This window comes from Mchenga conophoros, linkage group LG20, assembly GCF_057382185.1.
Source record: "Mchenga conophoros isolate Kocher_MC1m ecotype Shallow Benthic linkage group LG20, M_conophoros_male_GT1.1, whole genome shotgun sequence".
Lineage (NCBI taxonomy): Eukaryota > Metazoa > Chordata > Actinopteri > Cichliformes > Cichlidae > Mchenga > Mchenga conophoros.
The window spans coordinates 19,043,470-19,071,459 of NC_140545.1; the positions used below are offsets into that span (position 1 = coordinate 19,043,470).

At 39.9% G+C, this 27,990-nt stretch overlaps 1 protein-coding gene across 3 annotated transcripts; it reads left to right on the plus strand.

Annotated features, from left to right (window-relative positions):
- Window positions 1-197: 197 nt before the first annotated feature.
- On the plus strand, window positions 198-27,955 carry LOC146550622 (protein-serine O-palmitoleoyltransferase porcupine-like). 3 transcript variants are annotated; one of them, XM_085259443.1, is made up of 14 exons: window positions 259-326; window positions 1,353-1,521; window positions 2,329-2,465; window positions 4,071-4,263; window positions 12,366-12,409; window positions 13,561-13,742; window positions 13,828-13,958; window positions 15,286-15,411; window positions 15,898-15,998; window positions 20,646-20,722; window positions 21,368-21,431; window positions 22,563-22,648; window positions 24,144-24,254; window positions 26,501-27,955. In XM_085259443.1, coding segments are annotated over exons 2-14 (1,356 nt in total). In that variant the 5' UTR covers window positions 259-326; window positions 1,353-1,519; the 3' UTR covers window positions 26,603-27,955. The 3 variants fall into 3 exon arrangements, with proteins under 3 accessions (XP_085115570.1, XP_085115569.1, XP_085115571.1); XM_085259444.1 differs by lacking the exon at window positions 1,353-1,521 and having other exon boundaries at window positions 198-326; XM_085259445.1 differs by lacking the exon at window positions 1,353-1,521 and having other exon boundaries at window positions 318-452.
- Window positions 27,956-27,990: the final 35 nt, after the last annotated feature.

The window sequence follows — 27,990 nt, forward strand, 5'->3', positions numbered from 1 at the left end:
AACATTTACACAGACGTATGACTGTAGCTCTTATTTCTCTAGTTGTTTGCGTGGTCTGGAGAGACTGCTGCCGAGGCTTCCTAGCTTGGTTAAATGCCTGCTGCCTCCTCTGGTCACGTGTCTTCGACTGGAAGAGCCGCTGAGAGGAACGGAGGATACGCATTGAAGAAGCTGCCGTAAAACCAGCAGGGGGCAGTGAAGGAACGGTTTGGAAGACGGGAATGAGTAGGAAAGTGTGGAAGACGAAGAAGAGTAGAGGAGCTGTTTCCGTGCGCCAGCTGGTTGGACCTGGATCTGGGGTCTTTGGCTGTGCTTCAACAGTTCAGGTGAGCCCGCTCTCTGACCTTCCGAACCGGATTGCTGGAATTGATTTAGCAGAGCTAGCGCCACCTGCAGGCCACCTCAAATTGTTGTTACGTGTGGGAAAGGTTGGTGCAGCAGAGCTAACGGAGGTAAGTGAACATGAAAGCTAGTTGTTGCTGGATGACGTGTGCGGCTAGCTCCTGTAGGCCAGTTTCTTAGTGCAGTCTCCGTGGACCTTCGGATGATCCAGTAATGAAACAGTCGCTTTGGAGTAACTTTCGGCGAGGCTGCAGTGCGTGCGGCCGATTGTCATCACTGTCACATAAAGCACAGTAGTCAGTAACCTTCGTGGATGATAAAGTCAGAACCATCGTGTCATTCTTAGCCATCAAGCTCACTCACTTCTTTTTTCTCACTCCAAGATGGTCTTAGATACTTTTCCATGTGCAGATGGGCTCACGGCTCATTTTGATCGATTTCTTTGGAAAGATCTAAGAAGCTTAATGTGTGGAGATATTTCTTTTTGCAGAGAGAAAGAAGCGCCCAATGAAACCAGGACTGATTACTTTAATTCATAAACCTGGAGAAGTTCCTAAACCTGGCCTTTTAAATAATTAAAGGCCAATTACACTGTTAAACGCAGATTATCAAATTCTTGCCGTATCGATTGCTGCCAGATTAAAAAGCGCTCTTTCATCAATAAATCTGTGAATCAATCAGGTTTGTTGAGAGGACGACATACACAATACACAATAGCATACGACTCGTTTAGGATCTGATTGTCTGGAGTGATTTACTAAATGAAAGAAGATTTCTTTTTTTTCTTTTTTTTAGATGTTATGTACTTTCATTGCAAACAGCGAAGTAGACGCGATTAATGTAACGGGAAGTCAGTTGGCTGATGATACTATTTAAAAAAAGTAAACAAATCAAATTTCAGCATCATTAAGAACTATAAACACTGTTTTAAAGCTTTAGGGTTACAGTTGAATATAGATAAATGCAGGAGTGAATGTGAGTGCGAATGGTTGTCTGTCTCTGTGTTTTAGCCCTGCGATAGACTGGCGACCTGTCCAGGGTGTACCCCGTCTATTGCCCTATGACAGCTGGAATAGGCTCCAGCGCCCCCCGGGACCCTGAAAAGGAGAAGCGGAAGCGAATGGGTGGATGGATGAAATCTTAACTCTGCAGCCATTGTATAACGTAAAGGTTAAAAATGTAAGTGAAATATTTGGGGATATTTCTAAAGATAAAGCAGTGTCCAAGGAGAAGAATATTATGAATAATATAGAAAAATGCCAACAGTTGCAAAGAGACATCACTGTTTTTGGTCGAATCCTACAAACTAAAATAGAAAGTCTGTCTAGGCTTATCAAGCCAATATTTTCTTTGCCCATGTCACCTGATGTTGTTAAAGCTTGGTTAGGGAAGATTTGCTGCAGTCAAACATTCTCCTTGTTTGAGGTGGCTCCACATTAAAAATATCGAATTTAGTGACAGAAAAATCCATCCATCCATCCATCCATTCGCTACCGCTTATCCTTTTCAGGTTCGCGGGGGGTGCTGGAGCCAATCCCAGCTGTCATAGGGCGAGAGGCAGGGTACACCCTGGACAGGTCGCCAGTCTGTCGCAGGGCTAACACACAAGGACAGACAACCATTCATACTCACATTCACACCTAGTGGCAATTTGGATTATCCAATTAACCTGTCCCCACAAACTGCATGTCTTTGGACGGTGGGAGGGGGCCGGAGTGACAGAAACATCTCCAACAAATTTATTAGACTAATCTTACAGAAAGAATGTTTTCCTAATCAGATTAAAAGTCATCATGTTAAAAAAAAAACCAACCAAACAAAAAACCTACTTTTTCCTCCATCCATCCATTTTGTTAATGCGCATGTGCAGTTTTTGTGTAAAGCCTACAGAAACATTACAGCCAAGCACTGAAAACAGCACTCGGACTCTTTGACCTTTGTGAACATATTGTGATATTGCTGTGTTGTGTCTGTCTGTGTGTGCAGGATGGACATTCCCAGCAGGTTGGAGGTGTGGCAGGAGCTGGTTGAGAGTTGCGGTCTCATTACTGTCCAGCAAGGCCTCCAGCAGGTGTGGAGGCTGTTGCTACTCTGCCTGCTCTGCAGACTCTGTTTCACACTGGGTGAGCTTCACTCGCTGCACAGGAGCACACGTCCCAGCTGCTGATTACAGTTATCGCTGGACGCAAATGGGTAGTCAGAGCTGCAGAACATCTTCTGCTCAGCCACCTGTGATTTGGCTGAAAATGTTATGGTTTAAAGTTTGGACATGTATGTTTCACATGTTCTCTGTAAAATGTCATCATCATATGACAAGTAGTTTTCTAAATATTCCAGCCTTTTTGACACACTGGGAGGAACAAAAACACAAGTGCCAATGTAAACATCTTCATCCATACAAGTAAATACAGTAAACCAGTTAAGGGTAATGACAGGGGAATAGTCACTTATTTCACACGAGTGTGTGTGTGTGTGTGTGTCTGTGTGTCTGTGTGTGTGCATATAAAAGTTTGACACGCCTTCCTTTTTAATGTTTTTTTCTTTATTTTCATGACTATTTACATTTTAGATTCTCACTGATGGCATCAAAACTATGAATGAACACATGTGTAAATAACTTAAAACATGTTTTATATTTTAGATTCCTCGATATTTGCCACCCTTTGCTTTGATTACTGCTTTGAACACTCTTGGCGTTCTCTCCATGAGCTTCATGAGGTCGTCTCCTGAAATGGTTTAACAACAGTCTTGAAGGATTTCCCAGAGATGCTGAGCACTTGTTGGTCCTTTTGCCTTCACTCTGCGGCCCATCTTATCCCAAATCATCTCCACTGGGTTTAGGTCAGGCCATCTGGTGCACTCCATCACTCTCCTTATTTTATCTGGGCTCTAATCTGAGCTGCTGTTAACTTGTGGTTTCTGAGACTGGTGACTCAGATGAATTTATCCTCAGTGGCAGAGGGGACTCTGGGTCTTCCTTTCATGGGACAGTCCTCATGTGAGCCAGTTTTGGTGGTTTTTGCAACTGCACTTGGGGACACAATCAACATTTTTGCAATTTTCTGGACTGACTGACCTTCTGTTCTTAAAGTAACGATGGGCTGTTGTTTCTCTTTACTTAGCTGATTGGTTCTTGCCATAATATGAATTCTAACAGTTGTCAAATAGGGCTGTCAGCTGTGTACCAACCTGACTGCTGCACAACACAACTGATGGTCCCAACCTTATTAAGAAGGCAACAAATGAACCCTGACAGGCACACCTGTGAAGTGAAACCATTTCAGGTGACGACATCATGAAGCTCACTGAGAGAAGGCAGAGGGTTTGCAGCACTGTCAACAAAGCAAAGGGCGGCTACTTTGAGGAATCTGTGATATAAAACATATTTAGAATTATTTATCAGGGGTTTTTTTTGCTACATAATTCCATATATCTTGCTTCATATATATGATGTCTTCAGTTTGTATCTACAATGTCGAAAGTAATAAAAATAAAGAAAAAACATTGAGTGAGATGATACATATATATATTCAGCATTAGTCAGAAATAAGCTTATTGCTGTTTTGATTTGTTTAGAGCCTCAGACTAGCTATTAAAAATTATTTTAAAATATTAAAAATTAAAACCTTGTGTGACCATGTTTAACTTTATTATGCACTGCAGTGTCTGCAACAACAACAGGCTACTTGTGATTACGTTTCTAAGTGCGTCCTGCTTTGCTTCCTCAGGTGTGGTGTCTACTGTGAAACATGTAGTGTCAGCGCTGGCTGGGATGTTTGGCCTCTTCCTGTTCTTTGAGCAGCACATGCAGTGGATTCTGCTGCTCACTGCTCTCTGTTACTTTATTCTGCTGCTCTGCCGACACTCGAGCAGCCACGGCCTCTTCGTCTCAGGTGTCGTCCTTATCTATATCCTAACAGGGTGAGAAACGCAGACAAAAACACTTTTGTACCAGGAAAATTGCTCCTCAGTGTTTTCTAAACATTTGCACAGAGAAAAGGCTGGCAGTAGACAGTAGGGCACTCCTCTGGAGGCTAACGCTCTGTAACTTGTTGGCTGCTCCTTATTTTGAAAGCTTTTTTATAACAAAGAGTTTTGCTTACCTTCCAAACCAGTGTCACATACAATACCAGTCAAAAGTTTTAGAACACACTAATTTCTTCCAATTTTTTTTTATTAAATATTACGCTGTTTAATGTCTCATTGCACTCTGTAATGAAAGCATAATACAAAAACGCAATTACAGCTGGAAACTCTTCTGTCCAGTTCATCCCAAATCAGCCCGGTGGGGTTTAAGTCTGGAGACTGTGCTGGACTCCATGTTTTCAAGCTCACCACCTTGTTCTTTGTTCCTGAGGTAGTTCTGGCACAGCTTGGATCTATGTTTTGGGTCTTTATGTTGCTGTAGGATGAATCCCTGACCAACTAGGTGCATACCAGAGGGTCCTGCATGGTGCTGCACAATGCTGTGGTTTTGGTTCAGGGAGCCTCTCACTCTGTACAGTCACTGGCCCTGGATCCAGTAAAACAGCCCCAGACCATCACACTTCTTCCTCCATGTTTGACCGTTGATGCCACACACAAAGATCCTGTGTGATGAACCGAGGATTTCAAATGTTGATCCATCAGTCCATAATACCTTCTTCCAGTCTTCAGTAGTCCAATGGTGGTGTTTCACGGCCCAGCCAAGCCTCTTTGTCTTATTCTGACGTCTGGCTTTCTTGCTGCAACTCGTCCTGTCAAACCTGCAGCTCAAAGTCTTCTCTTCACAGTTGAAACTGAGACTTTCTTACTACGACCACTATTAAGCTGCTTGAAGCTGTTGTCCTGTCAGCCGCCTATCACACAGCTGGTAACTTGGCCTCTGATTCAGTTGTGTCTTTGGGTCTACAGACTTTGTTTCTGAGCCTTTGGATGATGAAGCAAACTGGACTCACTGACACCTTGACTTTCTTTGCAGTTTCTCTGTAGGACAGACCGACAGTGTTATGATGGTCTGTCTCTCTTCCATTGTTAATCACCTTTTTCCTCTCCATTCTTGCACCATCACACTACCTTCTGCAGTACAATACTGTTCAACTGATGCTCATGAGGGTATGGTACCACAGTGTGTTCCAACACTGCTTTTATGCAGACAGAGGGGATTGGAAGTAAATCAACAGAGTTCTCATAATTAGTATGAAAGCAGTAAGGGTTAGAACTTCCATACAAATTGATAAATAAGATAGTAATTAAGTTAAGTCAGTTGATGCCAATCAAGTGCTCTTAACAAGTGTCACAGTCTTCCCAGGAGTGGACGGTCCTAGCAAAATTCAGTTAGGCTCAGGCCCAAAGTGCTCAGGAAGTGCAGACGACTCTGCTGCTCTGCAGGCTGCATGTTCAGGACTGCAGGATTTCACAGGGGGTTTTTTTTCATCACACTTGGTGTGCAAACACCTTAACTGTTAAAGTTCTCGACAGTACAATTAGAGAAATACTGAACAAGTGTGGCTTGTTGGGAAGGTTTGCCAGGAAAAAAATCCTCTTCTCTCTAAAAAGAACATTGCAGCATGGATTAGGATTGTACAATTGCATCTGAACAAATCACAAGACTTCAACAACATCTTTTGGGCCGATGAGACCAAAGTGCAGACGTCTGGCCACAACGCACAGTGTCACATTTGGAGAAAACCAAACATAATACATGAGCACTCAAGTATTCTAGAGTCATATGTTAGGCTGTCTGTCTGACAGCTCAAGTTGGACAATGATCTCAAAGTGATGCAGACCTTAACCTGACTGAACCTTCAACTTTGTAATGGGGCCCAAAGCTCTGTAACAAAATAAATAGCATCAGTGAGATGTCACTAATGAAGAAGATTATGTAATAATAAAAGAACTATGTGGTACAGCATGAAATGAAACATTTTTTAGAAGGCAAGAAGATTGTAGCTGTTATCTCACAGTGCTGGCTGAGCCTGCAATTACATTTACATGGAGCCTAATACAGCCGTTTCAATCCAAATAAACAGGCCCAAGCTGTACAGAATTTCAGTCAGTTGAAGATGTTTTTTTTTCTCAACTTTTCCATGTAATAGTCTGAAAATAATCCAGGTGATTGTTTTCTTGCTGTGTTCTTCCTGCGTGTCCTCTGACTTCACATACCAATAAGGGGACATATGTTATCAAGATGAACTGCTTTTAATCCATACTCTTAAACACTGATAGACTATGTACAAAATAATGGCTACCCCCTGTTATGTTATAAGATGGCTTTATCAGAGACCCAGGCAGAGTTAGATTTAGTTAGATTTTTTTTAAAAGCCTGACTCTAATGCAAAAAGTCAAAAAACAATTTTGTTGTCATCTATGGTCCTCCTAGCCTGTACTCAGATTTCTTATAATTATTGTGGGCATTTTTTAGCATCCATGTAGATGCTGAAAATGAAAGTCAATGCAACATGTTACTTTTTTTTTATTAGAGTTGATTGGCCTCTCTCAAAGTGTACATGATCCCACTGATTGTTTTAATCACACTCTGAATCTCATCCTGACCAGGGATGTACAGTATCCCAATACTGATACTAGGTTGTGTTATCATGCTAACACAACCTAGCCAAGAAGCCCAATACTGAGCCTGTCCTGGCCTAAGAAATAAAAATGTCTGATAATCTGATGCATTAAAAATTGCAAAAATGCTTCACAAAACTTAATGGAGCTGCGCTATGTGCTGCCAAAGCAGCATTTCATCAGCAAAATGCCTGTCCCAGATACGTACAAGCAAGTACAGTGGCTTGCAAAAGTATTCGGCTTTTTCCACTTTTTGTCACAAACATGAATCAATTTTATTGGAATTCCACGTGAAAGAACAATACAAAGTGGTGCACACGTGAGAAGTGGAACGAAAATCATACATGATTCCAAACATTTTTTACAAATAAATAACTGCAAAGTGGGGTGTGCGTAATTATTCAGCCCCCTGAGTCAATACTTTGTAGAACCACCTTTTGCTGCAATTCCAGCTGCCAGTCTTTTAGGGTATGTCTCTAGACTCCAAGAGGTTTTCTTCCAAGATTGCCCTGTATTTGGCTCCATCCATCTTCCCATCAACTCTGACCAGCTTCCCTGTCCCTGCTGAAGAGAAGCACCCCCAGAGCATGATGCTGCCACCACCATATTTGACAGTGGGGATGGTGTGTTCAGAGTGATGTGCAGTGTTAGTTTTCTGCCACACATAGCGTTTTGCATTTTGGCCAAAAAGTTCCATTTTGGTCTCATCTGACCAGAGCACCTTCTTCCACATGTTTGCTGTGTCCCCCACATGGCTTGTGGCAAACTGCAAACGGGACTTCTTATGGGTTTCTGTTAACAATGGCTTTCTTCTTGCCACTCTTCCATATAGGCCAACTTTGTGCAGTGCACGACTAATAGCTGTCCTATGGACAGATTCCCCCACCTGAGCTGTAGATCTCTGCAGCTTGTCCAGAGTCACCATGGGCCTCTTGGCTGCATTTCTGATCAGCGCTCTCCTTGTTCGGCCTGTGAGTTTAGGTGGACGGCCTTATCTTGGTAGGTTTACAGTTGTGCCATACTCCTTCCATTTCTGAATGATCGCTTGAACAGTGCTCCGTGGGATGTTCAAGGCTTGGGAAATCTTTTTGTAGCCTAAGACTGCTTTAAATTTCTCAATAACTTTATCCCTGACCTGTCTGGTGTCTAAATCCAATCAAGAATTTGTGGCAAGATCTGAAAACTGCTGTTCACAAACACTGTCCATCTAATCTGACTGAGCTGGAGCTGTTTTGCAAAGAAGAATGGGCAAGGATTTCAGTCTCTAGATGTGCAAAGCTGGTAGAGACATACCCTAAAAGACTGGCAGCTGGAATTGCAGCAAAAGGTGGTTCTACAAAGTATTGACTCAGGGGGCTGAATAATTACGCACACTCCACTTTGCAGTTATTTATTTGTAAAAAATGTTTGAAATCATGTATGATTTTCGTTCCACTTCTCACGTGTCCACCACTTTGTGTTGGTCTTTCACGTGGAATTCCAATAAAATTGATTCATGTTTGTGACAAAAAGTGGAAAAGTTTAAGGGGGCCGAATACTTTTGCAAGCCACTGTATGCAAGTTCAGGTCCTTGAGGCAACTGTTGTTGTGATTTGACGCTGTATGAACAGAATAGCCCTTTATTGACATTTTAAATAGAATTGAATTACATTGAATTGAACTGAATTACGGTGGCACGGTGGTTAGCACTGTTGCCTCACAGCAAGAAGGTCCTGAGTTCAATTCCAACATCAGGCCGGGGTCTTTCTGTGTGGAGTTTGCATGTTCTCCCCGTGTTTGCGTGGGTTCCCTCCGGGTACTCCGGCTTCCTCCCACCGTCCAAAGACATGCAGCTTGTGGGGATAGGTTAATTGATTAATCCAAATTGTCACTAGGTGTGAATGTGAGTGTGAATGGTTGTCTGTCCCTGTGTGTTAGCCCTGCGACAGACTGGCGACCTGTCCAGGGTGTACCCCGCCTTTCGCCCTATGACAGCTGGGATAGGCTCCAGCGCCCCCCGCGACCCTGAAAAGGATAAGCGGAAGCGAATGGATGGATGGATGAACTGAATTACTCTCTGAATGGTTGGAGAGCATTCCCACTTTAAATGTAAGAACTGATATGTGGAGCTCAGTGTGTTCTTAAAAGTAATACAGTATGTTACTTGTTGGAGAAAGTAATTTGCTACACTACTTGTTACATTGATTTCTCAATTCTCTTTAGAATGACCTGAAACACATGTCACACCCATATGGAAAAGAAATAGAAAAAACTTATAAAAGATTTGCATAAGATGTGGCTTACTTCATATAGTGAATCATATAAGGCTTATATGATTTACTCATGAAAGTGGCCACTTTCTCATTACTTTCATATATTGTTTTAATAAGTATCCAAAACATACAAGTTTCATTTATATACTTTTTCAAGGGATCTTATATCTGTTTTCACTCTTGTATGCTTTTCATACAAGTTTCACACAAGACAGATACAAACTTTATAAGATTTATATATATCCTTTCCATATGGGCATAATTACCATGTAACTGTATACATCTTGGGCTACAAACCCACACAAACACAAATCCATATCCTAATGAGGATACAGTATTTGGGTATGAACAGGAAGCCAACAGCACCGAAAGATTTTAAAGTGATCGGCACGGTGATGCTACTTTAGAAAAATGAGCCAGTAGAAACAGAGATTGCAACCTGACTGATCATCAGTTTGTTACCTGGTGAAGTTCATGGCTGGCTGGGCTGGGGTTGGCATTCACTCAGCTTGAACATCACTCTGGGTTCTTGGCTAGGTTGTGTTAGCATGATAAATGGACTGCTTTTCTACTCTACCTCTACACTTTATACAAGATTTTTCTACGCGTAAGTAGCATTGGAGAGGGTTAGTGTCTTATCTTTTGGCATGCAGACTGGAGCAGGGATGGAACCACCAACCTTCCAATTAGTAGATCACCTGCTCTATTCCTCAGCTACCCATGCTGTTTGTGCAGATGCTTGCAAAGAGCTGAAGGTGTTTTAGCAGCATAATGTGTTGCTTCTGTCCTGGGTGCACTTTGATTACAAAAAATTCTCGACACAAATTCTTTCCTTTGTGTAATGCACGGCTCTGTAGCGCCGATGTCTTTAACAATGTAAACACGAGTGTTTCACCCACATTAGCAACTAAAAATAGACCTGCAATGGAAATGTATTTAGGAGCAGCGTGTGAACAAAAAGTCTGACAACATTGAGCCCACACAGCCCGCAGTTTTCGGCAAACAGACTGATAACATAACAGTAGCAGTGATGACGTTCCTGGCACAGTTAAACATGGAGCCGGAGTCTGTTTACACACCACGAAGAGCAAAGAGACGGAGCCGTTACTGAGCTCAGGTTGAGTGAAACAAAACGTGTTTCTAATCCAAAACAGCAGTGCTGTTCCTGTGATCACCATTAAAACCTTTACTGGGAAACACTATCGGGAGTCCTTCATCCAAGCACCTGATTAACAAACTCTGACGTGAAGGAAAAACAAACTTTGTAGCTGCTCCATCCACCACTGATTGTTCTGCAGTAAAGCTTTTAATAAAAGTGTTCTATTTAATATGTGAAATAATTAGTTTTTTGAGTAACCTTTTTTTTTTTTGACCTACAGCTGTGCAATTAGTTTGCACAAATGTCTTTTTTATTGATGCTTCGTAATGGTAGTTACTCTCAAAACAGAGTCAGTGAGAATCGATAAGTGATTATGGAACTGGAATTGCTAATTTTTTTTTATCTATTTCCATCCCTATGCATTACTGAAAAATGGGATTACGTCCAACACTATTTACAAGACACCGCCAGCAATTATAACAAGTCAGTAGGAAACGCTGTGAAACTTGTGAAAATACAGTTAAAAGTCAAAAATATCTGCTTGTTTGTGGTGAGCAGCAGATCAACCAAGTTAAGAATTTTAATGGCATCATGCACACATTCATTTAGACACGTAGACACTGAGCCATGGTTCTGTGCTACATATTTCTGCAGACACTTTTATATAATTTATTTTATGTAATATTCAATACTGAACTGTGAATTTAGTCTTTATCAAGGTAGCAAGTTTTTTTATTCTGTTTTCATAAAACTTTACTTTTATACACTATATTTACGCATTTTATACATTTACTACTACTACTGGGTTTACACGAGGTTTAAGTCCTTTACAAGTTTGAAACTTTTTGTCCTTCATAATGGAAAATTGCTGAAAATAAAAGTGGGTATCACTTCAGCTAGGTCCTAATTTTATCAATTCTACACTCAGGTTTGAGGTTATCACTGAAATGCATCCAGATGCATACAGAGTTTACGTTTTCACTTGTTTCTTCATTTTTTCTCAACACGCTTGCATTTAAATCTCTCTGTGTACCTGGCCTGTACCAACACACTTATTGTCTTTTGAACATCTGCCCCCTTCCTTCTTTCACATAATGTCTTTGAATGTGATTGGCTGCATGGTCTGTCCATCAAAGTAAAGTCCCACCCCTGCCTGTATATAATAAGTGTGCACTCAGACAGTGCACTCCTGTGCAGGCAAGTCAACCAACCTAGATCTGGTTTCTGCAGCAGCCATATTTCTCTGTGCACCTACAACAAGTGTGCAAACCAGGAGACTCGCTATCGATAAAAGGAGAACCAAGCAGACAGCTGAGAAGGCTCAAGTGCTGTTTTTTGTAAAGAAGAAGCTGCAGCTAATCTTAACGTGAACGTCACTCTTACAGTAGAGTTGTGAAAAGAAAGAGTCTTGCAGTCTTAGGCCGTGTCTTATCTTAGGGTCCAGCTAAAACCAAACATCTGAGGTCAGTGTGTTTGGAAATGTTTTCATGTTAACCTTCCCTTTAGTTAAAAACATTGTTGAAAGGTTAGTTGTCAAACAGCTAAGAGAGCATCTGCAGAGGAATGATTTATATGAAGACTTTAATTCAGCATTTCGATGCACCACAGCACAGAAACAGCTTTAGTGAAGGTTGCAAATGATCTTCTCATGGCCCGTGACAGTGGACTCCTCTCTGTGCTTGTCCTTTTAGACCTCAGTGCAGTGTTCAGTACTGTTCACCATAATATTCGATTACAGAAATCACAACACTACACAGGTAATAAGTGACCTATCTGTTGAAACATTGTAGAGCAGATAAAGTTTTCCTTGTGGTGAGATTTTATTTCATTTTAATAAGTATATCCTTGTAAACTGGATGTGTTCCAGCTAAATATAGTCTTAATATAGTCTTGGTTTTTAATACACCATCATTATTTAAAGCAGTTGTCAATGATGAAAAGTACAGTTGCAGTCTGAGTTCTCATGCCTAAACTTAGAGACAAATAGAGCAGTTGTACATGTCTATCTAGGAGCTGCAATTCCTATAATAATTTAGTAATTCATTTCCTTTAGTGCTGCACTGTCCAGCTTCTAGAGTAGCATTGATGGCTTATCATGTTACTTTTCTGCCTCTTCTTTTTAGAGAGTTGCATTTAATTGACACGGTGACCTGGCACAAAATAAGAGGTAAATATTACATCAATTTTTTTTTGTTCCTAGTTAATCTTCTGTAATTTTTTTTGCAATTTTCATTTTGTGTCTTGGAGAAACATTTAAAGGTTTATTTTAGCCTTTGTACTGTTTATCTTTTGTTCCCTGTACGTCAACCTTGTATGGCAACAAATTAAATATATTCTTCTTCTTATTATTATTATATTTACACCCAGTCATCATGGGCATGAGTATCATTGTAATTTATGTCTTTAAATTATTTCTTTAAACCCCCTTTTCCAGGTTGGAATCTGTATAGCATAGATCTTTAATTTGGGGGATAAGTATGACTTCCTCTAGTCCACACAGGGTTTAAAATGGATACAGGCTAAATGCTGTGAAAACATTTTTCCCTAGGTTTCATATCATCAAACACATTTTTAATATTAGACAAAGCCTGAGTAAATGCAGAATGTCTGATTACAGCCACATCTGCTAAGTCAAGACGTCACTTAATAAATAGGTCTTGTCTGAAAACGTGAAGGAGGATAAAAGATCTCAAAAAGCAATATTTCCTGCTACGATGTAATGAAACAGCTGAGAAACAAAGTCAGTATGGAAAGGGTTACATGTCTAAAGCTTTAGGACTCCAGTGAGCCACAGAGAAATTGGTGCGGTGCCTACCAAAAAGCATCTGGTTGAGGTCCAAGTATTAGTGCAGATGTATGTATACTTTCAACCTGGTGTAGCTTAGAGAAAATCCTGATTAATTCATAATAAAACTTGTGCACCCAGTTGTTGTTTTTAAAGTAATTAAAGTTGTATGCTTTAGACTCTACCTTGGAAAAAGAACAGTTTGATAAATTACCATGGCATTCATGCCCCTAATACCTATACAGCAAATGAAAGCTCAGTCCAACATGTTAGAAAGACTTGATATCACATATATGATGCAGCTCATAGACTGAAAAAATGACCATTGTGAACTATAGTATATTGGTCATATATATGTACATCTGTAATGTATAGATCAAGCCTCACAGCAGACACCTTTTACTCTTAATAAGATTATATTCAGACTATGTTAGCTTATAATAGTGACTTCTATGAGGAAGTGATTCCTCATAAAATGTGAATGTAGTATCCTGTAATGGTAACAAATTACTTTATTTTTGTGTCTCTTTGAGGCTCTCAGATGGTGGTGGCCATGAAGGCCATTTCTGTGGCCTTTGACTTGGACAGAGGTGCACTGAGCAGCCTGCCTTCGCCAACTGAGTTCCTGGGCTATATTTTCTTTGTGGGTACTGCCGTCTTTGGCCCTTGGATCAGCTTCTCCAGTTATAAGAATGTTATTGAAGGCACAAAACTTGTGAGTAACTGCCAGTTCTACCTTAATCTGCATGCTTTCTAGTCCTGTATGGCACTGTGATGGTAATGATGGATTTGGGTTTCAGAGCTGGTTGTGGCTGCATACCTCTAGCGGCAGTCTAGTGAAGAGTCAGATCTGTTTGCTAATCTCCACCTGTATTGCCCCATACCTTTTCCCGTGGTTCATCCCGATCCATGGAAACTCTGTCACAAAGAAGTAAGAGATTTTAATTCAATCGTTGCTCTTTTTACACCCAGAGCACTGTTCCACTACACTGCTTTGACACTATACTGTCTGTCTTTCTTTCTCTGCTTCCAAGATACATTTGAGAAAGGTAAGGCTTTGCCCCAAGTATTAACATTTGTTCAAATTCCCAAGTATAGAAACTATTTAGTCATGTTCTGATGATGGTATCATAGTGTAGTGTCATACTTTTCTCACTTCTTGAAATTGGCACTGTAGTCTTTGTCTTCTCACACACATAACAGTATATCTTCAGTTTGTTATACAGAAGATTAGAAGCTAATATGCATCTGCACTGGTTTTAATTAGTATGACTTGAGAGTCTTCCTTCTGGTGATTTCAGACACCGAAATGAAGGCATGACACACAAGCATATCATACTCATATCAAATGTAATAGAAGTGTTTAACAGAGACAGATGAAATTTGGCAGCTGTGAAAATAAAAAGGGAAAAAATGATGCACCGTTTCTTATATTAAACTCAATAGGGCCGATTAATCAACAGAATGGTGCAAAGTAGGGATACTTTCCCAGGAAAATATCGGACAGAATGTGATGAGGAGCTCTGATGAGAAGACAGCCAGTTTAGTGTTTACTGAGGAGTCTAATCTTAGAGGGTTTAGATTATAAACGGGAACAAATGTCACACAGTAAGTCAAAATATCATAACATCTTGGTCATGAGAACAATCCTGTGACACTCGATAGATATGTGTGTCTGTATTTGTAATTGTTATGTGATCCGTGATGTATGACTTTTAACCCCATTTATGATCTAAACCTTAAATGATTAGACTATGGATTAAATAATTATGTTTTATTCTATTTTAATACTGTTTTTATTTTATTTGTGCTCCATTGCTAGTCTTTCTTTTTTACAGTTATGAACTGAATACACTGTTATCCAAAACATTTTTGCATATCTGTTTGTGCAGCTGGCTAATTCCGGTTTGTCTTATTCCCATTGCTTTGATAAGGAGCTCTTACATACAGTGACTCAGGTGTACGAGTTGTTTAGATTATCTGCATGCTTGAAGAAAAAAAATGACGTCGGTGTATCAATCATAGTGTCGTAAGAGGAAGCAATATGAGATCAGCAGATGAGTAGTCCAGTCAGAAATCAGTCCACCTCTGACGTTTTATGGAAATGAATAACTTGCTGGGTGAGAACTAGCACTAGAAGTCTGATTGCTCGAGTTATTTGGCTTTAACGTGAATTGCTGTAATTATTTGTCGTGTGCCAGCCAGAGATTATTTAATGATGATGTGTGTATGTGACTTGATTGTGGTGTGTTGCATAGGTGGCTGCATGCTTACGAGAATGCAGTGTCCTTCCACTTCAGTAACTACTTTGTGGGTCACTTGAGCGAAGGCACCAGCATGCTGGCCGGAGGAGGATTCACTGAAGATAAAGACAACACAAGATGGTAAGATTAGCTGATCTGCTATCAGCTGCTCTGCTCTCTTCATCCTGGAAACTGTTTAATCAACAGTCAAGTTTTTCAACCCTCTAGAATAATCTACTGTAAAACAAGGCAGAATTGAAGAGCATCATTGGGTGTAATGGCAGGCTTCCAATCTAGCTTATTATATGATAGCAGTATAGTGCAACAGGCTCTGCACAGCAAAATGCCCCAGATTGCTTGAACCAAACGTTGCTAAGACAATTCTAGCTGGAGCGGACAAACAAAGATTCCTGAAGAAGGGAAGAAAAGTCTTGCACAAAGCAACTGGGAATAACAAGGCAGGCTAGTAGCAACACAAAGAATGACATGCTGCCGGAGACTGACTCGGTGCCAGTCCAAGAAGATTCACATTAGAAATCTGACTGTGATTCAAAATTTTTTTAAAAAGTGGAAAAAAACAAGTTGTGTGTGTGTGTGTGTGTGCGTGTGTGCGTGCGTGCTGTGCAGGGATATGAAAGTGGTGAAGCCTCTCAGTGTGGAAATCCCTCGCTCCATGGTGATGGTGGTTACATGCTGGAACATCCCCATGTCTCGCTGGCTTAAAACCTGTAAGTCTCAATCTTCTCTGTCTGTTAAACTTTCCAGAGTGTCGAATTTAAGGATGCCAAAATTTGTTGAACCGACAGAAGCAGAAGCAGACGGCTTTTCTAGCGTGTACACACTGAAAGGGAATTGCAGCAATGAAAGAACTGTAGAATGTGAACCATCTTTGGCGACTAGAGCAGGGGTGTCAAACTCAAATACACAGTGGGCCAAAATTCAAAACTGGAACAAAGTCGCGGGCTAACGCTAATATTTATTGAAAAAAAAATCTTCCTCTAGATATAAGAATGAATCTTTTCTTATGGACTCAAACAAGTTTTGCTGAAAAACTGAATATGGAACAAGCAAAGCTTAATACTAAACAATATATATATATTAACTGTATAATACCAGTAGGCCAGCTCTGATAGTAATTTGGTATGGCTTCATGGGCCAAATGTAATTAGGCTGCAGGCCAAATTTGGCCCGCGGGCCAGAGTTTGACACCTATGGACTAGAGGCACCATAAACAAGTACTGAGAGTACTGTCAATTGTTACATTTGTTTCTATATATATATATAAAATCAATGTTTGTCTTTTAATTTCTTTGAAAGATACAATATCTAATTAACAGAAATAACAGCAAACAAGATCTTAGTTAGCTTAACTCTAGCTTTTATTAAAAGGTGTAACTTGAACCTTACTGGAGTTGTTCACAGGCTCAGTGAACACAGGCCTGCCTCTTACTGCAGGGACAACAACTAACACTGTTACTGAGTGATGAACGTTTAGAGGTTTTAGTAACAACATATTATTCTTAATATATCTCTCTGGGTTTCTGTTAACTCCTTGGCTAGGTTTAAGAGGATTAAGACAGGCTCTGAGTGTTAGTGAAGAGTTACAGATGACTAGGAAAGTACAGCTGGAGTCCTGAGGGAAACTGCAGAGGAGGTTTTTGATGGAACCTCTGGGAAGTAGACAAGGAGACTTTGTGCTGGAATGAGAAAGAAGAGTATTTAAAGAAGCTGGCAAAGAAAAAATGACATGAATACAATATACAGGAGTAGCGTACAGTAAAAAGAGGTGCAGGGCTCTAGACTAACTTTTTGCCACGGTTGCACTGGTGCACCTTGATGCCCACCAGCACAAAAAAGTTAGGCGCACCCAAATTTTTCAACCGCATCGCTTAACACAGCAGTTTTACATGTGCACTTTTGGGGGGGAAATTGCTGTCCATACAGACAATATTGATTTGTAAATGATTAATTAACAATCTTGTCAATACAAAGTTCTTTATTTGGAGCACATTTCTACAAGAAAGATAAGTTACTGAAAAAGTGCTTGTGCTTAAAGTGCGTTGGCACTCTTTGGTGATATTGTAGGCAATGTTAAATTTAATTATCACATCGGCCCCCTCTGATGACCTGTTTTGCTGCTGCCTGCAGCAGTGGGTAGAGGGGACACTTGGGCCGTGCGTTTATCATGTTTTTGGATACACTGTGCTTGTTCAGCGTTCATGGCTCCGTGTCAGAGCACTGGCTATGAATTTCAGACGAATTAGGCCTTAACAAAAAAGTTATCAATAGTTCTTATTATCTTTTCTCATTACCCACAGCTACATCCACTTCTGTCAGGCCTAGGCTGCTCACTAGGGCTGGGTATCGTCACTGATTTCTATAATCCATTCGATTACGATTCACGAGGTCCCGATTTGATACAATTCAATTTTGTTAAAAAATTAAGTTAAAAGTTCCAAGTTAAAAGTAAAAAAAAAAAAAAGGAAGAAGACAGCGGCCGACAGTGCTGTAAACAACGGTGCACTGATGGGTACTAAGCGAATGAATAATGCAGAAAACAGAGATTTGAGATGGGAAACTGTTCTTGAAGTACACTGAGAGAGAGAGAGAGAGAGAGAGCTGTGCATGAAGTTTGATTTTTATCGTGGTGGAAGCAAAACAGCAAAAGTAAGAGAAGATTAATGACGACATTTATGAAATGTGAAGCATAGTTTGGATATTCTTTTGCTGCTGGTTCAGTGAATTTTGGTTGGAGAGAGATAAAACCTGCAGCTCAGAATCTAGCACAAAAAAGACGTAAACACAAAGCGGGACATATCAGAATCTGTGAGCTGTCGGCTTTCGGCCCCGAGGGCGTGTCCGTGTACAGGCCGTTGGGTGAGAAAGCCCAGAAAGACAAAGCTGATTCTGATGCGTCGGGTCCGCTCTGTGTTTATGTCATTGTGTGAAATCTGTGTACCTGCTCTCATTTGCTGTTTGGCGGTTGTTGAAATACTTTTGTGAGCTTTAACCTGAGATTCTGGCGTTTCTGGCAAAATACATTTATATTTAAAAGTCGATTCAGATTTAATGAATTGTTATCGCTTTATTCAAGCTACTCACCTCTCTCTATCCACCTGGCACCTGCACTTTCGAACTTACACACAAAGCCAATCAGAGAGGTCCCGCCCCTGACTATCTCTGATTGGTTTATACCACGATAGGGGCATAATGTGTGTCTGTTGTTGACCACAGGGAGACTTTCAGGGTTGCGGAGACTTTTCCCCCCCACTCGAACAGCTAGACCAGTGTGACCTAAGATTTTTTTAGTGGCACCATCGAAAAATTTGGTCAGACTCTAGAGCCCTGATGTGGAAAAGGTTTCTGGAGGGTTGAATATGAGGCTCAACACTAAGGAAAGAGAAAAGAACCTGTGGATTGACAGAGAGATTGAGCTCGTGAGCATGAAAACTGCAAAGGTGGTTGGTCCAGATTCAGTTCAGTTCAATTCAATTTACATAGCACCAGCTCACAACAACAGTCACCTCAGCGCACTGTATACTGTAAGGTAAAGACCCTACAGTAATACAGACAACATACCTGTGGAGGTATGGCGATGTCTAAGAGATAGTGGAGTAGGGCTGCCACGGTTAGTCGACTATCAAAATCGTCGACGACTGATTTAATAGTCGACGCCTCGTTTGAAGCTTTGTAAGATCCCAAAAGACGCAGGAATAAGTAGTAGGATTTAAGAGTGTAATAACGGACTGAAACAGAAGATGGCAGCAGCAGTTTTAATATTACTCTTATTATTCTTTCTGGGTCACAAAATAAATGTTTAACATATTTTCAGGCGAGAATTTATCTGTGTAAACTTAAAATATCTGCTCAGTTTATCAAGACGCCACATATTTTCAAAAGCGCTCCGACGTTTTCGGAGACGTCTGTTACCCACCAGCTCGATAGCTAGCCGGGGTTCAAGGCTCACTAGAGCCGCTGAGAACACCGGACTCCCGGCAAATCGTTTTCAAACCCACCGCCGTTTTTCGCTACTCAGGTTAAACATGATATATAAGTCACTTATATTCAGTATTTTATTTGTTCCTGAGTAAATCGGTTTGGCTGAGATTAAAGTTATAGTTTTTACACAGCTGAATAAACGTCAAGCAGATAACTGATTATCAGAAGTGTGAGATGCTCGAGAATATACTCCGGTGTCCTGTTATATTTTAGAAAGCAAGGAGCAGACCGCTGAGTTAATTAAACTCCACTGAAACAATCTGCAAATTTCATTAAAATTTAATAAACTACCATCTTGTCATTATTTTTAGTTAGCACGCACCTTAAACACTTAAAGCTGTAAGCTAATGATAGTCATATAAGAGCAGATGCATGCTGGTGCAATAAGCGGATACATGATATGATTAGTTGACTAATCGCAAAAATAATCGGTGACTAGTCGACTATCAAAATAATCGTTTGTGGCAGCCCCATAGTGGAGACTGTTAAACACAATCTTAGAGAGTGAGAGGATACCTGAGAAATTATGTTCAAGAACATGAGTGATGTGCAGAGTATCTACAGAGGCATAAAGCAGAGTGTCACTGGAGAAGTACAGAGAACACAGATCATGTTGTACCAAAGGAGGCACTGTGGTATTGTATGAGGAAGTCAGGAGTGATAGAAAAGTATGTGAGGGTGGTCCTGGACATGTGTGGGTGTGCAGTAGTGACAGATGGAGTCAAGGTGGTGCTGCAATTATGTCAGGGATCTGCTCTGAGCCCTTTCTTATTTGCAGTGGTGATGGACAGGCTGACAGATGAGCCCAGGCAGGAGTCTGTGGGGATATGACGTTTGCAGATAACACTGATCTGTAGTCAGAGTAGCGTGCAAAGGGAGGTATGTGCTGGAGAGAAGAGGGGAGTCAACAGAAGCAAGAAAACACGTGTGAATTAGAGGGAGAGAAATGGAAATTGGAACGTGCAAGGAGCAAAGGTAGTGAAGGTGGAGGAGTTTAATATTCTGGGATCAACCGTTCAAAGCGGAGGAGGAGTGGATGAAGATGAGTGTCAGGAGTGTTTTGTGAATTGAAGATGGAAGTGCCTGTTCAGAGGGCGAGTGGATACGTTAAAGAAATGATCATGATGATGATGATGGTGGTGGTGGAGCTGCCAGACAGAAGGAAAAGAGGAAGACCTTAGAGAAGATTCGTGGATCGTGTAGGAGGACATGCAGAGGGCTGGTATGACAGAGGAGGATGACGATAGAGATCGTTTGAGCAGATGATCCGTTCTGATGAGCCGTAAAGGGAGCAGCAGGTGATCTTGTATGAGCACCATGTTGTCATAATGTTGTTTTCAGTGAGTTCATTGTGGTTTGTTCTCCATCTTTTTCAGATGTCTTTAAAAACGCCATGAAATTGGGAACTTTTCCAGCTATCCTGGTGACATACACAGCCAGCGCCTTACTGCATGTTAGTAACATGATGCACACTTCAACACTTGTATCCAGAGTCTATACAGTATACTAAATCCATGCTTAAACTTCACTGTTAATTCAATTCAGTTTTATTTATATAGCACCAAATCACAACAACAGTTGCCTCAAGGTGCTTTATATTATAAGGCAGACCCTACAATAATACATACACTATTACCCACTGTGTGTGAGATTTCACTGAACAACCAGGTCACTAGGCTTGGGCAGTGTCCACCTTATGACATTTCACTGAGGTGTTTGGTATATGACGGTATTTGTTTAAAATGATTTTCTGAAAGTTGAAATACTGGTGATAGAAGTCTTTGTCAAAAATGACCACAGGTACCCCAAGTGGACACCAAACATTTATTTATTTTATTTATTTATTTTATTTAGGACAGTGCATGTTAATGAACATAAATGTAAAAAAAAAATTACATGAATGTAAACATACCAGATTATAGCCAAGGGCTAATTTCCATCTGTTGTCCTTTAGCATAAAAAATAGACATAATAATTCATAAAAATACATCATTCATTCATAATAAAAACTCCATCACCAAACTTACACATACACACCATTCTGTTCCACTAGTTGTACGTAGTTTACTGCTTAACCTAATTGTATTATCTTCTCCAGGGTCTCAGTTTCCACCTGGGAGCTGTTCTGCTTTCACTTGGATTCATCACATATGTTGAACACGGTATGGATAACTCTGTGCTCACACAGAAGAGTGATTTGCTGGTGAAAGTGGAACAAGTGACACATGATGTGATCTGTTGTGACCCAGGTCACACACAAACACTGAAGAACTGCTTAATAGATTTCTATTAAGGATCGTCAACAGGGCTGAAAAGTTCTGCCTCAATTATCTGTCACAGTCATTCTTAGATTTTAGTGACAAAAATGTTTTTATTGCACTGTCGTGCAAACTGGACACTGACTTTGATCTCTGTAAATTCAGTTGATCTCTTCAAAGAAAGATGAAAAAAACAAACAAATATTATTGATTTCATATTGAAACGTTACACAGAATTAAATAAACAGGGCACAGACTGTGCTATGTTCTGTTAATTACAGAAAAGTTCTTAGCATCAGTGCATTTCTTACACGTAATCTAAAGTCTTGTGTTTCATATGCATAATGACCATGACTAAAACTTGTGGCAAAGTCGTCGACAGCTGTGAGTCCCCCCTCTATCTGTACCGCACAGGTGTTTCCACTTCGGAAAACTAACCACATGAGGGGATAACATGTCTTTTATCCTGTATGTGAACTATTATCCTGCACCTTCCGTACTCAGTGTCATTAGTCTTTGGCCAAACAGAATGCATTTGTGTTTTTAGTGTACCTTTGTTTGGATGGATACACTGACATGCTGTATGGACTTCTGAGTGAAGTGGAACCTTCTACTTGGCCTTCATGCATTAGTTATACTGCAGTTTATGCTGTGTTTTTAGGAGGTTGAATAAATTACAGAATGCTTTGCATATGATTTGGTCTTGATTAACATTGCTTTCTCAGTATATCCAAACGACAGATAATGATCCACATTGAGGAACAAGCTCGTGTGAATTTAGTTGTTTATCTGTCTTTACTCATCCAGAGTAGTCTGCATGTTGCAGGGGACAGCTGTGATCCAAAGGCTGTTTGAGGGAATGTTTGATTTTTCTTTTGCTTTGTTTTCTGTAATTGGAGCACTCGTCGTGTCGCTCTATTGTGTTCATTTAGTGGTAGAAAGTCAGATTTGTGGACCCCTCCTATTTTCCTTTTTTACATTTTCATGTTTAAAGTTTTTTAATTTAATGTAACTGATTATTTTTGTCATCCTCAGTTCTGAGAAAGAGGCTTGCTTCTATCTTCAGTGCCTGTATCCTGTCTAGGCCTTGTGCCTCTGACTGCACCCATCAGCACAAAAAGGTACAGCTTCATCCCTACTCAGCTAACAGATGGAGACAGTGAAAAACAAAACACACACACAGACACACACAGAGACACAAACAGACAGACATAGATGCAGAGCCAAAGTTTGGTTAACCTGTGTTGTGTTTAAATGTGCAGTGTAAAAAGGTGACTTCAAAGTGCTGCACAGCTAAACAACACAGAACAACAAAGATAAACAGGGCAATAAAGTAACTGAATAACTCCAAATAATCCTTTTTCTTTTTTTTTGGTCATTAGGCCATTTGAAACTGACTAATGAATCACTCAAGCACAAACAGACAACAAAATCAAAAGATGAACCACATAACAGAAGACTCATTTTAAGTTGTGTCTTGTATGTAAATTCAATGTCACTAGCAGCCTGTGTTGCACGTTCTTTTTCTCGAGGATAAAGAGAGATAAAGATAAAGAGAGCACCAGTCCAATTCAAATTCAATAGATTTATTGCCTCAAGCAGTTCAAAACCATACATGTACATGGATCTCTTCAGTTCACAGTCTGCAAGCAGTTAGCTGTAGCCGACTTCTGGAAGAGTGCGCTAACTTAGCCGTACACAAACTTAAATATTAAAAAATCAGCTTTCTGAGTGGTCAGAAAACCATTGGGGAGGGCCCTGGTCTAGACTTAGCTCTCCCTGGTTGGCACACAAGTTGGTCCCAACCTCTTGTCGCTTTCCTCCTCCTGCATTTTGGGTGCTTCACCTGCCTGTCTCAATATTTTCTTCTCACACACTAGCTGTTTCATTTCCCGTCATCTAGTTTCATATCCAGGCAGCAACTGTTTGTGAGAACTTACTGTTATTTGACCTTGCCCTGGTTCACGCCCACATTCCTGCACACAGCCCTCCACTAAGTCTGCACAAGCTACTCTCAATCATGTGACTCTAGAACTTTTGTACTTATATTATTTTGAGTCTTCAACCTTTCTAGTCCAAACGTCTGTTTCAAAAAACTGTTTGCTGTTGTTAGCTTGCCACGTCTCAGCATTATGTGCAGTGTGTCCATTCAGGACATGGTCCCAGTGAAACTGAGGCAGCCAGGGAATGAGATGAAAAGCCCGTGGATTACAGTTACATCTAAACTGAAAATTAGTGGTAACAGGACTGATGAATGGATGAATCCAAATGTGACATTTTTGGTTCAAATAGTGATCAGTATGTAGGAAGGAGGTCAGCTGTGAAACACAGTGGAGGCTCCGCCCCAAACCATGAAAACAGAAAGGCACCATCACATTTTGATCCATTAAAAAACACCTGAAAAACATCTGATTGGCACCATTTTTTTTATCATGAGAACGATTCCATCCTGTCAATGTAGTCAAAGCAAAGATGCATAAAAAACCATAGAATAGAACACTAACAGTCATTGTTAGCAAGTTGTTATTTCTTAATATTGAGTAGATTGACGGAGAACATGCAACTTTTGTCTCTATTTTTTCTTTTGTCTTTTATTCTCTCCTCTGCGGTCTATAGGATTATTGGGTGATATTGCTGAACCTGGTTTTCAGCTTGCTGGCCATCTTCCATCTCACTTACCTAGGCTCCATGTTTGACCCAGGAGTTGATGAACAGGAGGTAGAAGAGGTAAGAGCACCATGAGGGCCAACCCCACCTGTATATGTTGAAGATATTATGACAGAGTGCAAATTTATACCCAGTCTCAGTTTGGAAATAAAGCAAGTGACAGCTTTCATACAATAATAACACTGAATATTCTCACTGAATATTTCTCATAATTGTAATTGTTTGCAGAACATTCATTATTTTTAATGGTCTGATTGCTTTAAACTGAATTCTGTGGTGAAAATTGTGTCTCAAATCAGCACATTTTTTTAGAATATTTTTCATTCAACCAACTCTGATTTTCCTTAAAATCTGGTGAATGGTTGAACATGATTGCAGTCAAGTTTTCATACATTATATATATTTTTAAAAAGTTTTTAAACCATGGTCAATCAAACAATTTTCAGGCTATTTTTTCACAGGGACAATTTTTGAACATGAAAATGTGAAAAACGTAAAGATAAAAGCATGAAATTCTTACTAGTCTCAGAATCTGCCATTTGGGACACACCCATTAAAAATGTCTGCGTATTGGCTAAAGATGGCACGATCCCACTTTTTTATGTCCGATACCGATAACATAAATTTGGATATCTGCCGATACCGATATGAATCCAATATAGTGTTTTTTAATCAATAAAACTGTTTTTTTAATATCTTGCTGCATTTTGTATACGTTTATACTCACGTTTAAATAAACAACAACACTAAAGCTATTCTGTTGTACCTGTATGTAAAAAATACACTGCACCCAAAATATTTCATAGTTCAGCAAAACTGATCAATCTAATAAACTTAAACCTACTCCATCCTCCCTATTCTGGTATTTTAAAGAGTACTTAGCAGAAATCTTAAGCAACCTAACTAATAGGGTTGCAAACTCCCAGCAAAAAAAATAATAATAGGGAACCACCCCCCAACCTCCACTTCGTGATGCTTAATCGACTTAATCAACTTTAATTTGATGCAGTGTGGAAAAAAAAAATGCACAGAAATTAATAATTTTTCAAGAATAATTAAATAGATCTTCCTTCAACAGAACTGTAGACTGCACAGATGGCATCTTCCCAAAGGAAAAAGTACTATAGTTTACTAGGGTATATTAGACTTAACAGTTACTATATACAGTAATGGACTTCTATATATTTTACATAAGATTAAAACTTTGGGTGTAAGATTCAGATAATTATTTATTAAAAGCTAGACATTTTAAATGAGAATAAGAAAGAAAAGTATGTCTTTGTGCCCCCATTTTCCCTGTTCATGCCCTATCGGCCCCCCTGGCTAAACTTTGCTAGATCCGCCCCTGGACAGTTACCAGCCATCAACTGCGTAGAAAAAGATCCTGGTGTAGAAAGTAACATTAAATAAATTCTAACAACAGCTTATCAAGGTTAAACGTGCTGCTGTTATTCAGCCGCTGGTTTCCTCTTTCTGGTGCAAAGTGGGCCAAAAACAAACAAGAGACACAGATTCCCGACAGAAAAGCCGATCATTAAGCAGTTTCACGATTGAAATAGCAGCAAGAAGGGGCACTCGCTCCAGGTATTGGTTGTTAAGCTTAAGTGGGAATGCCTTACAAACATTCAGAGATGAACTTACACACTTGCTTTACTTCTCTCTGGGATCACTTCCTCGGAGATGAAATGCTGGTTTGGTAGCGAGGTTATAAATACACACAGCCACTCTATCATGTGAGCACACTGCTCCGACGTGCTACGGTTATGAGCCGAGTTACACCGTGTCGCAAGTTTTGTGAGGTGCTTTTTTATATTTAATGGATCGGATTACATTTTTTTATTTCTTTCCAATATCCGATCCAGTAATTTACGTCAGTATCGGACTGATACCGATACGTAATATCGGATCGGTCCATCTCTAGTATTGGCTAGTTAAAATATGGGAAAAAATTAAAGCCAACTAATGCTCATAATAAACTTCACATTGCAAAAGACAACTATAGTGACAATTTCTGAATGGGTGAATGTAAAGTGCTATGATTGCTCAGAATAGAAAAGCGCTATATAAGAGCCATAAGTCCATTTACCATTTATTTGTTCAAACCAAGGATATTTTTTTATGCACATTGGAGAAAGTTGAGTAGCAGGGCCATTTTAATTTGAGAAGGAATTACCCTTTGACCTTTTCTGGTTGCATGTGGACATTTAGCTGACAGCATGCAAATTCCTAATGCACATGTGTACCTTGTGTATGATTCCCTGGGCTGTGCAGGGACTAACAGCGTCCATGTTTGTTATTGTTTTCAGGATTTCACAGCCATCCACACCATCCAGAGGTGGTCTGAACTGAACTGGGCCAGCCACTGGGTTGTGTTTGCTTCCTGGGTATTCTACTGTTTAATTAAATAATGTTGTCTGGGCCGATGAAAAGGCTGACAGACACCTTTGTTTCAGTGTATACCAGACTGTTTTCTGATTATGAAAGACAGAGATATGCTTAAGTGGGAAGGACGTTGGCACAGGGGGATGACGGTGTGTGCGCTGTGGTGATTCTCAAAGATGTCAATGAGTTTCCAAACAAGTTTTCCGGCCTGTTTGAAAGAATGACTGGTCTCTAAAGGATTAGTAAAATGAAAAGTAGAAACTGGCCCGTTCATATGAATGACCTTTGACATGTGCAGGTCCAAATACATTTCAGCTTCTAATCATGTGAAGAAAATGAAATGTAGCTTTGTTAAAATCTCTTGTCATGTTTTCCTTTTTTTTTTTTTTTACTGCTGTTGTTTTTGTGTTTGTGTTTTTTATAAATTTTTAAATAAATGCTAAATACAATAATTTTCAAAAAGCGTATATTTATTTAACATATTTATAGTTTGGATCTTGTTTCACTCATTTAACTGAAAATAAGGTTCTCTGCTACTAGAGGTTCAGATAATTAACTGAAAATGAGCTGCTGTACGCGCACCTTTACCTGACATTTTACCCTACCAATCAAAAGCAGGTCACCTGATGGACATAACAAACAATTCAGGATCATTTCCAGTATCTTTAAGAGATAACAGGACATTGAGTCCATTATCTTTTTCACCATCTCCATAATTTACCAGTAAGACAAATTGTAAAAAGTAATTCTTGTTAGACTAATTGGTCATTCTCAATTGGTTGTTGGTGTGGGGTGGATATAAAAAGCTTAAAATGGTGTAGAATAAAGTGTTTCATGAATCGTTTGTGCTTTTTGTGGTCAGTACGACCAAAGGTGTTACTATGAATCAACAGTAAGGCAGCAAGCAGCAGGCAGCTGCTCCAAGGGTGTGGAAAGTCCTATGCATCCTGTTGGACTCTGCTGACCACTCCTCGCATCTGCAGAAACTTACATTTTCTCTTTCATTTGACACCTGCAAAAGCTGATGGCAATAATTTTCAAAGTTTGTGGTCTCTTTTCAGGTGTAAAAAAAACTGGTTGATTTATTTTTTGCATCATTATTCTAAAATGAGGAGTATAAATACTGTATATAACCTGTAATTATAGCTTTCATTTATTTCCTAGAGATTGATTGTGCCCATGACAGATTGTAAGCAAAGGGTGAAAATAACATCCCCTTAGCATAAAAAGTATATTCCACCCTTTAAAACTATCTAATGGTTAAGAATTGTTTCATTTAGTAGAGAGCTTTTATTGTGAAATAAAGTGTTTTGATTGATGTTCCTGAGGTTGACCAGCCTGGATACTTATGAAAAGTGAGCTGGGAAGGCTTTGGGGTGAACAAAGGTAGCTGTTGCATGTATCTCCTTTGCCT